General features: G+C 37.7%; 1 protein-coding gene across 3 annotated transcripts in view; it reads left to right on the forward strand.

Annotated features, from left to right (window-relative positions):
- The first annotated feature begins 3,938 nt into the window (after nucleotides 1–3,938).
- Nucleotides 3,939–12,799, forward strand: part of LOC128031018 (nuclear receptor ROR-alpha A) — a 28,891-nt gene continuing 20,030 nt past the window's right edge. For all 3 annotated transcript variants that reach the window (XM_052619193.1, XM_052619191.1, XM_052619192.1), the window contains exon 1: nucleotides 3,939–4,437. Coding sequence is in view for 2 of the 3 variants with exons in the window: in XM_052619191.1 (XP_052475151.1) it covers nucleotides 4,377–4,437 (61 nt within the window). In the remaining variant the exon portion in view is untranslated. The remainder of the gene's footprint in view (nucleotides 4,438–12,799) is intronic.

The raw sequence follows: 12,799 nt of genomic DNA on the forward strand, positions 1-12,799 counted from the left end.
GTGTATTTTTAGCTGTATTATTAGGAATTACTTTTATTTTTAAAACAATTGGATTTCTTAACACAAAAATGTCTTATTTTCCTGAGTACTGTCTATATATGAGTCCGTTAATTTATCAATCAACCAATCAGTGATTTAAATGCATGGACTATGAAAACTAGCGTGAACAATGACATTTCAAAATGAAGCAAATTAATCCTGTTTTATAGGAGTCCTATTATGTTCTTTAACAAAGTCTTGATTTTGTTTTGGGGATGTAGTAGAACAGGCTCTCACACTAGGTTGTTTGAAAAACACATTATTTTTCACATATTTTACATTATTACAACACATCTCTCCCCAGTCTAGCATGAACGGCTCGAATAGTTCCTGTACCAAATGAAGGCCCACCTTCTGAAATATGAAATGCGCTATGATTGGTTAGCTGGGCCAGTGTGTGTTGTGATTGGCAGCACTCAACGCCTGCTCGGGAAATGTCACACCCCTTACCAAAGCCGTCTGCCAGCTTCAGTGTAAATATTGTGTCAAAATCAAATCAATTTGAGCGCGTTTTAAAACCAGATGATTGTAACCACTCTAAGTTCATCTTTGATGAAGATGAACTTAGCTCAAAATTAACTTAACTATGCTCAAACAGCATCATTACAGACTAACTAAAGTTGAAAAAGTGAAAAGCCTAATAGGACCCCTTTAATTTGGAATGGTACCAGTAATCTCTATGCCCTACGAACCTTGATTTTCCTATGGCGAGAAGCAGGGAGGATGGAGGTCCATCGTATCCATATTGTGCATGCATGAAATCAATTTGATCTAAGTTTCACATTTTGCATATATTCCAGTAAAGAGAACTGACTGACACCGCAGTGTTCCGGTAATGAATGACACATTGTCCACATCACAGGAGTGTACATTCATATGTGGAGACTCTAAACTCAGCATCTCTGTGTAAATACTGGCATGCGATACAGTGCGACTTCATTTGCCTTACTAGCACTCATGGGCATGTGAAGCTGGAGCTTTACAGACATATATATATATATATATATATATATATATATATATATATATATATATATATATATATATGTATATATGTATGTATATATATATATATATATATATGTATGTATGTATATATGTATGTATGTATGTATGTATGTATAATTTTTTTTGTCTTGTTAGGCTTGCTATCCTGACTTAGATTGAACGAACATCTAAGCCTGCATCTCTGTGGGGGTCTCTGTAGTCTCCCATAGGCCTCTCACTGATGTATGTAGGACACAGTCTGAGGTGGGTTTCTATCTATGGAGAGGTGTTGAGTGTCTGGTCAAGTGGGCTTTGCGTGATGGCTTCTGTGGGAACACTTCAACGTAGTGCTGCGGGGAGATATTTTCCACGTGTGGTGTTAACGTTCAAACCTGGGTCTAACCAAAATGCCATTTCCATCACCTCACCATTGCCTCTGCTGAGATCCATTTTAATGGCAGTTCAAACATTTTTGTCAAAACTTTGAACACTGAACATGTTTTTGGGACCTGTTGGCTTTTTATACTGTTAGCAATTATAACCGTAATTAATAAAAATAACAATAAACAACAAACTCTCTGTGGAGGACTGTGTGATAATATTTACTGTTAATCAGCAAATTTAAAAATAAAAATAGATCACATCAGGGTCAAGTTGGATACGCAAAAATTTGCTGCAGTGACCAACAAAAACTGCTTGGTTTTAAAGTGAGTTCTCTGTGAGCTGTGCTTCATACATTTCTATTCTATTGATAATAGACAATGGTGCTTTTTTTGTCTGCTTTGTTGTTCGAAGAATTAGGAAACACGTGTTTAGAGTTTTAACACAAGACAACCCATGATTTCTACACAGGGGGACACCTGCCCCCACCAATAGAATGTGATTGTTACTGAGGGGGATTCCGTAACCCACTCCACCCCAGAATGTGATTTCAAGGGGGCCCAATGCAATATACTGTACAAGGGGCCCAGTGATGCCATTGACTAGGGGCTCTTGTGGTCATTTGCACTGCTTGTACTAAGGATTCCTATGGAAATATCGATCATGGAGGACCATGACAGTTTGAAGGCCTGATCTCTGGCTCCACATAAAAGTCTGGAACAGGCATTTAAATAAAATACGCCAAAATTAAAATTCTATCATCCTCAAGTTGATCCAAACCAGTATGCCTTTTTTTCTTTTGAACACAAAAAAAATATGTTTTGAAGAAAGCTGGCAACCAAACAGTTAAACGTACAGTATGGGATTTTTGGCCACCAGGGGTTACTCAATCAAAATAATAACATAAGACGTACTTTGATGACGTCGGGAAAGAGCGTAAGGCTCATGGGAGTTGTTGTTCGTTGGAACATGCACTCTGACGCTGCCTATCATTCCTCACTCATTGTGACAATCACGTCTTTTCGAATGGAGAAATATATGAATTATGAGACCCCATCAAATCAATATTCCATCTAGCTAGTAGTAATATATGTAAAAAAAAAAACACGGTCCCCTTTCGTTAATAATTATAATTACGTTTATACTATGAAATCGAACAAGATAGTGAACGGCATTTGAAGCTACTTTATCCAGCTAAATATAGAACAAATGTAGATTTACAAGAGAGCTAATCCGTCTGCGTTTTACACAAGACATCATCGTTTCACAAAATATACGGATAGATACAGTTAGCTGAATGGATGCATACCTGTTTATCAGAATGCAAGCGAGTTCGGCATCTCTCTGTAGTTTCAGCTTGTCACGAAGCTCTCTCTATCTTGGAAATGCAAATCCAATATTTACTTGTGTCTTGTTTCTTATCTTGTCCCAAAACCTTCTCGGGTCATTTATTTCATCCATACGTTTGCGCTTCACAGAAACGTACAGGCAAAGCATGATCATGATCCATAACTAAGTTATTGATTGAGGTATAAATACGAATATAAACAATATAAATATAAAATATAATAGTCTCGATCAAGGCTGGCTACTACTTTTTCTTCTTCGTCTCGTCTTTGCTTCTGTTCACCTTTGTATTTGGCGGTTCCGCAGGAAGTTAGATAAAGTTTATATGACGCCATAGACGGGCGACAAAATGGAAATAAAGAAACGTGGCATGTCTTCTAATTAAACTATAATTTTCTCCGGATTTGAAAGTTCATGGAAACTGTCGGGATAATGTAAGTACACAACAAAAAAAAAATATATAACATAGATATAGTGATTTCTGCTAATTTTAAAGCAGAAAAATTACATATTGCGCCTTTAACTGCCATTGACTTCCAAAGTATGGAACAAATGCTATGGAAGTCGATGGCCATCAGATGAATTATAAAATGACAGAATTTTCCTATTTGGATGAAGGACTGTACATTTCTATGCCCAAGACCTATGATCATAAAATAGTAGGCTATATAGGGATAAGGATATGATGAATGTTACAAATATGAAATCGTTGAATAGTGTGTGGACACACTCACATAGTCGTCTCCTGTCATCCAGTGGCAGTTCAGTGCTGAAGGCACATTACATAACACAGCACTGACGGATTATTGGCCTTGTGTCTGCAACCAATGAAACTCCTCTCTGAAAAAGACACAAAAAAAAAGATGAACCATCTCAGAGATACATTGCAGTTTCATTAAAATATTACTATTATTGAATCAAGTTTCTGTAGTTCGGTAGTTATTGTAGGTAATATGAAATTACATGATATTTTTTAGCTGGAAAAAAAGTGTATTGTAGTGTAGTGTGATGTAATTATAGATTTAAATAAACACATAAAATCTAAGTGGATTGGCCAAAAAAGCGCATAAACTGCTCTTCGGTTAAAAGCATTACTCTCTCGCTTCCAGCGCCCATTACATAATGATTGATGACATAACACCGTACTGGCTCGGGACAGCGCGAGCGCAGCGCGAGCCTGGACAGAGTCATTGCGCGCGCCAGAGGCCACTCGCTCTATTTATCCAACAAGTGCCCGTCCGTTTCTCTCGTTCTCTCTCTCTCTCTCTTTCTGGGACCGTTCAACGATTTGTCTTTGCCTTTGAAATGTCAATTACGCATGCTAGTTACTACATTAAAACGACAGCGAAGCGGAGGAACGTGTAGACATAATCCTTCAATGTTTAGTGACCAGACGCGACAACTTTTAGGGAATAATTGAAAATGGCAATGTGCTTGCTAAAACGTTTGCGGCGTCCTGGTCGTTAGTGTCAGCAGTTGTCTTTTTTCCCCTCTGTTTTTAATTTAATTTTTATTTTTTAGTTGAATTTTAGTTCAATTGCTTTAGTTTACATACAACCACTAATCACAACTAAGAGATTCGGTAAGGAGGTGTTGGCGAAGAGAGTTTTGACAGGAAAGTAATGGAAGATGATGAGCCCGCATCGCCGGACCCGAACCACGACACCACTCAGAGTAAAAGAGGTAAGCGTGTCATTGATTAACCCATTACATACCTCAATACTGCTTTGGTGAGAAATAATCTCAGATTACGTGTGTGTGTGTGAGAGAGAGAGAGAGAGAGTGAGAGAGAGCGAGAGTTTCACACACTTGTGAAACGTGGAACAAATTCGCACACACATTCAGTCATAGATATGAGACCAGAGGCACTCTAAAAATACACCCTTTATGCGACAGAAGTGCCTGTCTGTGCGCCAGCAGTCCTACACTAACCCACAGCGTTTGTGCCAAGCCTGTGCCACGCGAGCCAGCGAAACCACAACGCTGTGACTTCTGTCACTTCTCCCTCTGATCCAGCCTGCATTCGTAAGAGTGTGTTGTGCTGGCTTATCTATTCTCGTTGAACGTGCAGTGTCACTTTCAACCATGTCCTCAAAAATTATTTTCACGGTGCTGTTGTCAGTTTGTATTCAGCAGCTCAGACGAATTAACTTTGTAAAGTTTGAAGAATTCTGATTAGCTACATTCTTAAAAATAGGTCCTTTATTGGCATTAATGAGCTCATTTAGAACCTTTAACATTGATGGAATCTTGCCATTGTACAAAATGTTCTGTTATAGTGTAAACATGTTCTGTAGATTATTATTTGAGAATCTAAAATGGTTCCAAAATCACCTTTTGGAATCTCTGTTTTTGAGAAGAATTTAAGAAAGTGTCCTCTCTAAATGTTTAAAAGCAAGTGTAAAAACAGTAGGCCTGTAGCCAGGTGTTTTTTTTTTATTTTTATTTTTTTTATTATGTTTAACTTATATTAAAGTAATGTCCATAATATAAATGGACATTATTCATTTTGTGCCAGAAATGTAAAGGTCCACTTGTTTCTCTGAGAGCAGAGGGAAGAAACAAATAATAAAAAAGAGAGAGAGAAAAAAAAAGTCAAGGAAAGCGATACCCATTGACCAGGTAACAAAGAGATACGACTATACTTTAGTTACTGAAATGAAGTTCCCTCAAGGGTGTCTTATTAGGATCTTGTAACCCAATAGGTCTCTTCAGGGCCTTGTTCAACCGAAAGAGTATTGCTTTAAATGGAAACTGGTGTATTGGGTTATCTGAAGTTGAACTTCTGGCCATTTCACTCTTACGAAATTCTTTCAATGAGATCAGTTTGTTCAGTGACCTTTTTCTGTGTAAACTAAGTTAACACAGACATGTAGTGTGTTAACCATTAACCCCTTTCATGCAGTACATGCTTAGGCAAAATGTTGTGTGGAAAGTATCTTATTTCATTTGACTTAATTAACATTATTTGAATCAAGATCAGATAAACAGTTTGGCACAATATCATTGTTTTTACATACATTTTCAGTCTAAATCCCATGAAAGGTTATTGCACTTTAGTATATTATACTAGATTTGTTTGCCCAATGTTGTATTTTTAACTTTTAAAGCTACACAAACAGTTAACATAGGTTTTGCCATAAAGAACAATAAGAAATGCATATAATAAATATTTTACGAAAAAATAAAAACCCTGTGTCATACACTCTTGTTACGCACTTCTTGTCTTATCACTGTTACTCTGTCTTCATGCAGCCCTTTATCAAACATATTTATCCCTGTTCTCACACTTCCCCATCTGACACTCCCTTTCTGCTCTTCTAACTGAATCATCTAAACACACTTTCCCTCTGTTTTGAACTCCTCCACATACATTTTCTGTTCTGTTCTGTCTGCTTCTGTTCTTTGATGAGCTCCCACTTGCACCTGTGTACTTGCACCTCAGATCTCTTGTGTACATCATGTAAACTTTCTCATTCTGAGTTAGCATCTCATCCCTGTGTTCACCTGTGCACAAGCTAGCGCTTATCAGCGTCTTCGTATTTTCAGTCATAGAAATTTACACTTTTAAAATCAAAGTTACGTTAAAGCTTTTTATGAAGAACCATTTTTTTTGTTCTTAAATTGGTTAAATTGCTCTTTGGATATTTATTGCAGCTTATTCAGAGAATAGGTTAAGCCCCCGTGGGTTCTATAAAGGAATGTTCTGGGTTTCAGTACAAGTTAAGATCTGTCAGATGTGTCTGTGGATTAAGACAATAGTTTCAAGTCTTTCTTCATTGAAGAAAGCCCATGTAATTCCCTTATAATTGAAATATATAGGACAAGACTTTGGAATTACATTGATAAACATTGTTTCAAAATTATTAGTTACATTATATGTTAACATGAGAGCACTGTGACAGAATCTGACATTCCATTATAGGGACCCAGGAGGGTTTGACTTGTCCCCTGTTAATTGTCGATTCGTAGAGTCAATATGGTGGTCTGAAGAAGCTACAAATTAGCATCAATAACTTCAAATAAGAGACACTTCTCACAAAAAGAAAGTTCTGTCATCATCACCATAATGTCATTCCAAACCGGCATGACTTTCTTCCATTTTATGCATCTATAATATGCATTTATACATCAAAGAAGATATTTAGAGAAATGTCTCAGTGGGTTTTTTGTCCATTCAGTTGAAGTCAACGGGAACCAAAACGGTATGGTTACTAGCATTCTTCAAAATGTCTTCCACAGAGGAAATAAAGTCACATGTTCAGATCAGTATGAGGGTAAATAAATGGCAGAATTTTTTTTGGGGGGTGGGGGGGTGAATTATTCCTTTAAGCTCATTTCTGTTCCATAGATGTCCATTGCAAATGCACTACTGTACTGTACATGAGATGATTGTTTTTACAAACTGAGCCTATACCTAAGCTTAAATCAAGCTTAACCTGTGTTGAACTCATTCATTTAGTGCTCAACCTTACACGATTTTCTAAAAGAACTAAAACAACTTTTTTTTGGAGCTTATAAATGTTCTGCAGCATCAGGTTGTAAAATCCTTGGGTCTTTTCAAAACCTTTATGTATTTAATATTGTGGTCCCTCCTGAGAACTGTACATCACCAGATGCGTTCTGTATATGTTTGCCTTCATGATTTTCGAATCTGTCTTCTTTACACAGTAGAGTCATCAAATAATTACTTTATCGGTCCTCTGACATGTTTTAATAACTGCCGCTTCTAATGAGAAAGCAAAGCACTCCGCTTTCATGAGCATAAGCAATATGAATTAGGCCGTGTGTGTGGACGTTATTACTGAGGGTTTATCCACCTTTAGTTTTTATATCATATCCACAATTTTCCGCTCCTGAATGCAGAAATCTCGTTCAGTCTCTTCTGATGTTAGATGGCTCTGTGTTACTAACCCTAAGACTCATTTCTCATTCAGCATTTTCTCTTGCTTTTTGTCTCTATCTCACTTTCTCTAACCTACCCTCACATCACCTTGCCAGAAATACTGTAAATAATTCTGTGTGCGGTAAGAATGGACATAATCTGGATTAAAGGAAAGATTAGTGTTTAGCGAGTGTCTTTGGATTCCTGATCTATTTCCAGAAGCCGATTGGCTAATCTGAGATCCAAAAGCTTTACCTCCACTACCCCACTACACAGATTACCTGTTTTCACACACACAAACCAATCGTATAGATTCACACACATTGCAACACTCTTTCTTGCCAAACTAAAATGTGAATATGGTGATTACGAAGGTAGAGTGTGACATTTGACTAAACGCGGGGGAGATTTTATACAGGTGGGAGTGTGAACGAACTTTAAAGACTGAACAGAGGAAGAGATGGGTGCGAGACGAAAGGAAACCACAAAGTAATGAAACACCCAACGACGATATGGCATGTGTTACCTTATAGCGGTTATTGAATCTACATAGATGAGGCAAATCTTGAGACTCGTGATAATGTCAATGGCTGTCAACTGAAAACTGATATAACTTTGATGCTCTGTGTTGTATCTTTACAGTTATTTATATACATTCAAAGCACTTTTTAAAAGTTATAGTCTCTCAGGATGGGTCAGTTTTTATGGGATGTTTGTTGACTTGTGGATCTCTCTTGTATAGCAGCAGGGGTCTTCAGAGACTTCTTGTTATAGAAGAAAAACAGAGGACTACCGCCAGCTCACAGTTCATGTTTCCAGCATCTTAACACCCTGCAGCTCTTGACTGGTTACCCACTGAAGCTAAGCAGGGTTAAACCTGGTTAGTACTTGGATAGTTGACCTCTTATTTCACTGTCCAGGGACTTAGCTGTGTTTAAGGGCTGCCCCATTGTCAAAACTCCTGTTCACTAAAACGTCGCTCCTCATAGAACGTCCCAGAATTCACCAGTGAGCACCTGCTCCTCACTCTACATCTTTTTCTCAAATATTTATAGGACTTTTTTCAGTCTGTTTAGTGATCAGATTTCGGATGAGCTTATATTTCAGCAATGCTGTACTTTTCATCACAGCTAAGTAAGATGCACGATAAACAAAATGAATGATGGTCCGCTGTGGTGACAAACAACGTTGATCAAGGTCCTTGCTAGTTCCGAAGTTTGTTTCATAGTAGACTGATTCATATCATAGGATGCTTCGATGCATCATAGATGCAGGTTGCAGAGGAAGAGGCATTAGAGAAGTCAGAAGGGGCCCTGCGGTCTGCATGGGTACTGGTCGTAATGTGGACACTGCCTTTTCTGGGGCATTATGAGGGTCATTGCATCATCTAGGTCGTCGAGGAGATTCCCACAACTTGTGCTACATGCAAAAGTAGAAGTAAACATCTATACAACTGCATAGACATTTCGTTTTGTCACCAGGATTGATTGACTATTTATTGTATTTCTTTTTTTATCAGATGTGTTTAAGTTTAGTTGTTAAGTTAGTAGGAATCCACTCCATACCTATCAAAACAGATGTTTTTTGTTCAGCATGAGTTCATCGACTAAGTACTGCACAATCACGAGTCCTTTTATTACTACCAACAAAGTGGATGACACAGTGAAATGAATGGGACAACAAATCTGATGTCAAAATAGATCTGTGCATTAAAATTTTGAGTATAAAAACTGATTTTAAGAGCAGTGTTTACTTATGAAATTATGTTGGTTTAATATATTATTATTAACAGATTAAATTACATTTTTACATTTTTAAATAGAGTACCAATCGTTTTTGTGTGAACTGTGAACAGTGAACTGTGATTTTTTTTACTGGTATTGTGACAACACTATCCAGGGCAATCTACAACATTTTAAGATGTTTAAGATGCTCTAGTGTTGCATTTGCTGTATGTTCATGCACAGATATCTCCTATTCCTCCTTTATAATGAGTCTTGTTCTCTGTGCATGGTGCTTTCACAATACGCTCAGTTTTGGGGATGTTCACTGTTTACCTTTTTAATGCTTTTAAGCTTCAGTGTCTTCATAGATCCTGTTAAAATCACACTAACAGCAAAGAGATGGAATGCAATCACAAAATTATGTGTCTTGGAGAGGAAAAACTAAGTGCATAAAGATCTGTTAACTTCAGTATGGTTCCTTTCTGTAGCCCTATTCAATGTGTAGGAGAGCAGATGACTTGTTATAGATATTGTACACTGTAGCTGTCACCTGACAATTGTTGTTCAATGCAAGCAAGACAATGATAACAGAGGCCCACATGTCAGTTAGCCCTATCTGTGTTTTTAAGTGTGTCTAGACTATTACTTTCTTGTTTTAATGACTTGATTTGCTCATTTGTAGATATGTGGTTTTGTATTTGTATGTACATTTGAAATTGCTATTTTAACAATAATGCTAGACACATAGTCTGCATGCACACGTTTGATCGTTAAGTCAAGCACTCAAAATCTCTCTCTTTTTCTCTCTCTGGTCCTGTAATAGCTGGATCATGGTCAAGTACCTGTGCTAGGTGACCAGAAGGAAGCGATAATTAGTGTAATCAGGGCTTGGCTGTGTGATCCAACTGCATTTAGATCTGTTACCATGCTGCCTTATATCAATCATTCAGGTACCTCAGAGAATCCTTTAATCTGTGATCAAAAGATGAATGTCACTGCTCCTTTACATCTATACTCATACATACACTCAAAAATGTGTAATTGTTTTTTGTAGAATGTGAGAAAATCCAGAGATTTGACCATCCCACTGACTGAAAATGGCACCGGTCATGGTTTCTTTCTTTTCTTTCTTTCTTTTTTTTTTTGCTATTAGGCAAATCGTGAGATGGAGTTGTGAAATACCTGCTTTGAGAGTCTTTGTTTCCGAGTACGTCTGCAAGTCGCCACGCACCTATTTGTGTGTGTTCCGCTACATAAGCAAAAGTGACTTTTTCAAAAAGCCACAAAGCCCTTCAAAGAGGGAGAAAAAGAGTGAGAGAGACAGCCGGAGTGAGAGACAGAGAGAGAAAGTAAGAGAGACAGAGGCCGAGTCTTCTTCCCAGTGATGGTTATCGTACCTGCCTTATGTCTTCAGACAGGCACACTGCTAAAAATACCTATCGGAAACGGCCAACAAAGCATCAAATCTGAACTTTCTCAAAGTGTGGTCAAACGTCAGACAACGGAGATTGCCGTTTGTGCTCATGTGTGGGCTTGGATGGGGGTTGAGTGGGCTTTTTATGTAAGTGATAATGTGTGTTTGTGCTTTCATGCCAATAAAGGCATGCATGTGTGTTTGTGTACATGTGCTAGTGTGTGTACACGCATACATTTTATAATTTTAGTTGTTCAGTGTGTGTGGGTGTGTGAATAACACTGACACTTTCCATGAATAGGGTCTTAACTTAGCCCTGGTACTCTTTAAAAAATGCTGGGTTTTCTTCAACAAAGATATGCTTCAAAATGTTAATCATTACTGATATAGTGTCTTTCTTTTGATGAACACAAAATAAGATTGAAGAAGTTTTGGAGAACGTGGGTAACCAAACAGTTCCTGGTCCCCACTCACTTCCATATAATAATTTTTTTCCGTACCATGGGGACCATGAACTGTTTGGTTACTCACCAAATCAACAAATATTTTTATGGTCTAAGTATATATAAATTATATAACTATAATATAAACTGTAACTCAGTAGAGTCTAGCTAGTTTGGGACCAAAGTTTGGTTTGTAGTTATTGATAAACTTTAAAGGGGGGGTGAAATGCTCGCTTTCACTCAATCTCCTGTTAATCTTGAGTACCTATAGAGTAATACTGCATCCTTCAATCCTTCCATCCTTCAACTCCAAAAAGTCTTCAGTTTTATTATATTCATAAGAGAAAGATAGTCTGTACCGATTGTTCCCGGAAAAACACGACTGGCTGGAGGCGTGACGTGTGGGCGGAGCTAAAGAATCACAAGCGCCAGTAGGCTTTTGCGTTGAGAGCGTTTGGAAGCTGTGACATTACCGTGAGGAAAAAAACATCATCCAAAAGAAACCATGGCTAACAGTCAGATTCAGCCGTTTATTTATGATCCAGAATCAGATCCCGAGGCTGAAACTGAACGAGAGCAGCAGCAGCAACAACGTCTCTATGTGGTATGTACTGAAACTGTATATATTTGCTTAGCGGTTTTGGAAAATGACTAAGTTCCACTTTTTCGCGTTTTTTTTATTATTCTTTTTTTTTAAGCTGTACATGTGGAAAGTGCAGTTTGATGCCAACATCGCATGTTGTTTACTTGATGTGCTTACACGCAGATAGCTAAGTTAATAACACAGAGATATTTGAAGCAGTTTTACTCACCGCCTGCGGTTCCAACACACAATCGTGACCCTTTTTCGTTTGGATTGCATCACCCTTAAGAAATAAACGATGTGCAAATCCGTCGTCAAACTGGGCCTTGTTTGTAAAACAAGCATCTTCGAAATGCAGGGAACAAACAAAAACACTTGCACAACTTGCACAAAAATAAACTCCATCCACTGGTCCCTTAATGCTGGTTTTTTTTTGGTAATCTGTGCAGGGTTGTCTTGCCCTGGCAACCAAAAATACACTCCTTTTGTGACATTTCGCGACACTCTCGCTCTGATCAGTGTGCTCAGCCTCTCAGTGCTTTGCTCTACGGGAGCGCGCGCTCTTCCGGGAGAAGTGCCCTTAGGACCCATATAAGGAAATTCCGCTCCATCTAACGTCACACAGAGCCATACTCGAAAAAAACTTTCCGAAACTTGTGACAAACCGGAAGGAGTATTTTTGGAACAGAAATACTCCTTCAAACGTACAACTTAATTTTTGAAACTGTGTCCATGTTTAGCATGGGAATCCAACTCTTTAACAGTGTAAAAAACTCAGTATGCATGAAATAGCATTTCACCCCGCCTTTAAGGAAAAATATTAGTTTGATAATTATGATCTATGGATTAACAGGGCTGAAAGCTTAACAAATGCAACTAGTTTAAAGCTGAATATAAAATATTTGGTGATTAAAATGAAACTGAATTTTTTTATTTATTTAAAATAATAATAATAATAATAATAATATATATATATATATATATATATATATATAT

The sequence above is a fragment of the Carassius gibelio genome, chromosome A16, assembly GCF_023724105.1.
Source record: "Carassius gibelio isolate Cgi1373 ecotype wild population from Czech Republic chromosome A16, carGib1.2-hapl.c, whole genome shotgun sequence".
Taxonomy (NCBI): Eukaryota; Metazoa; Chordata; class Actinopteri; order Cypriniformes; family Cyprinidae; genus Carassius; species Carassius gibelio.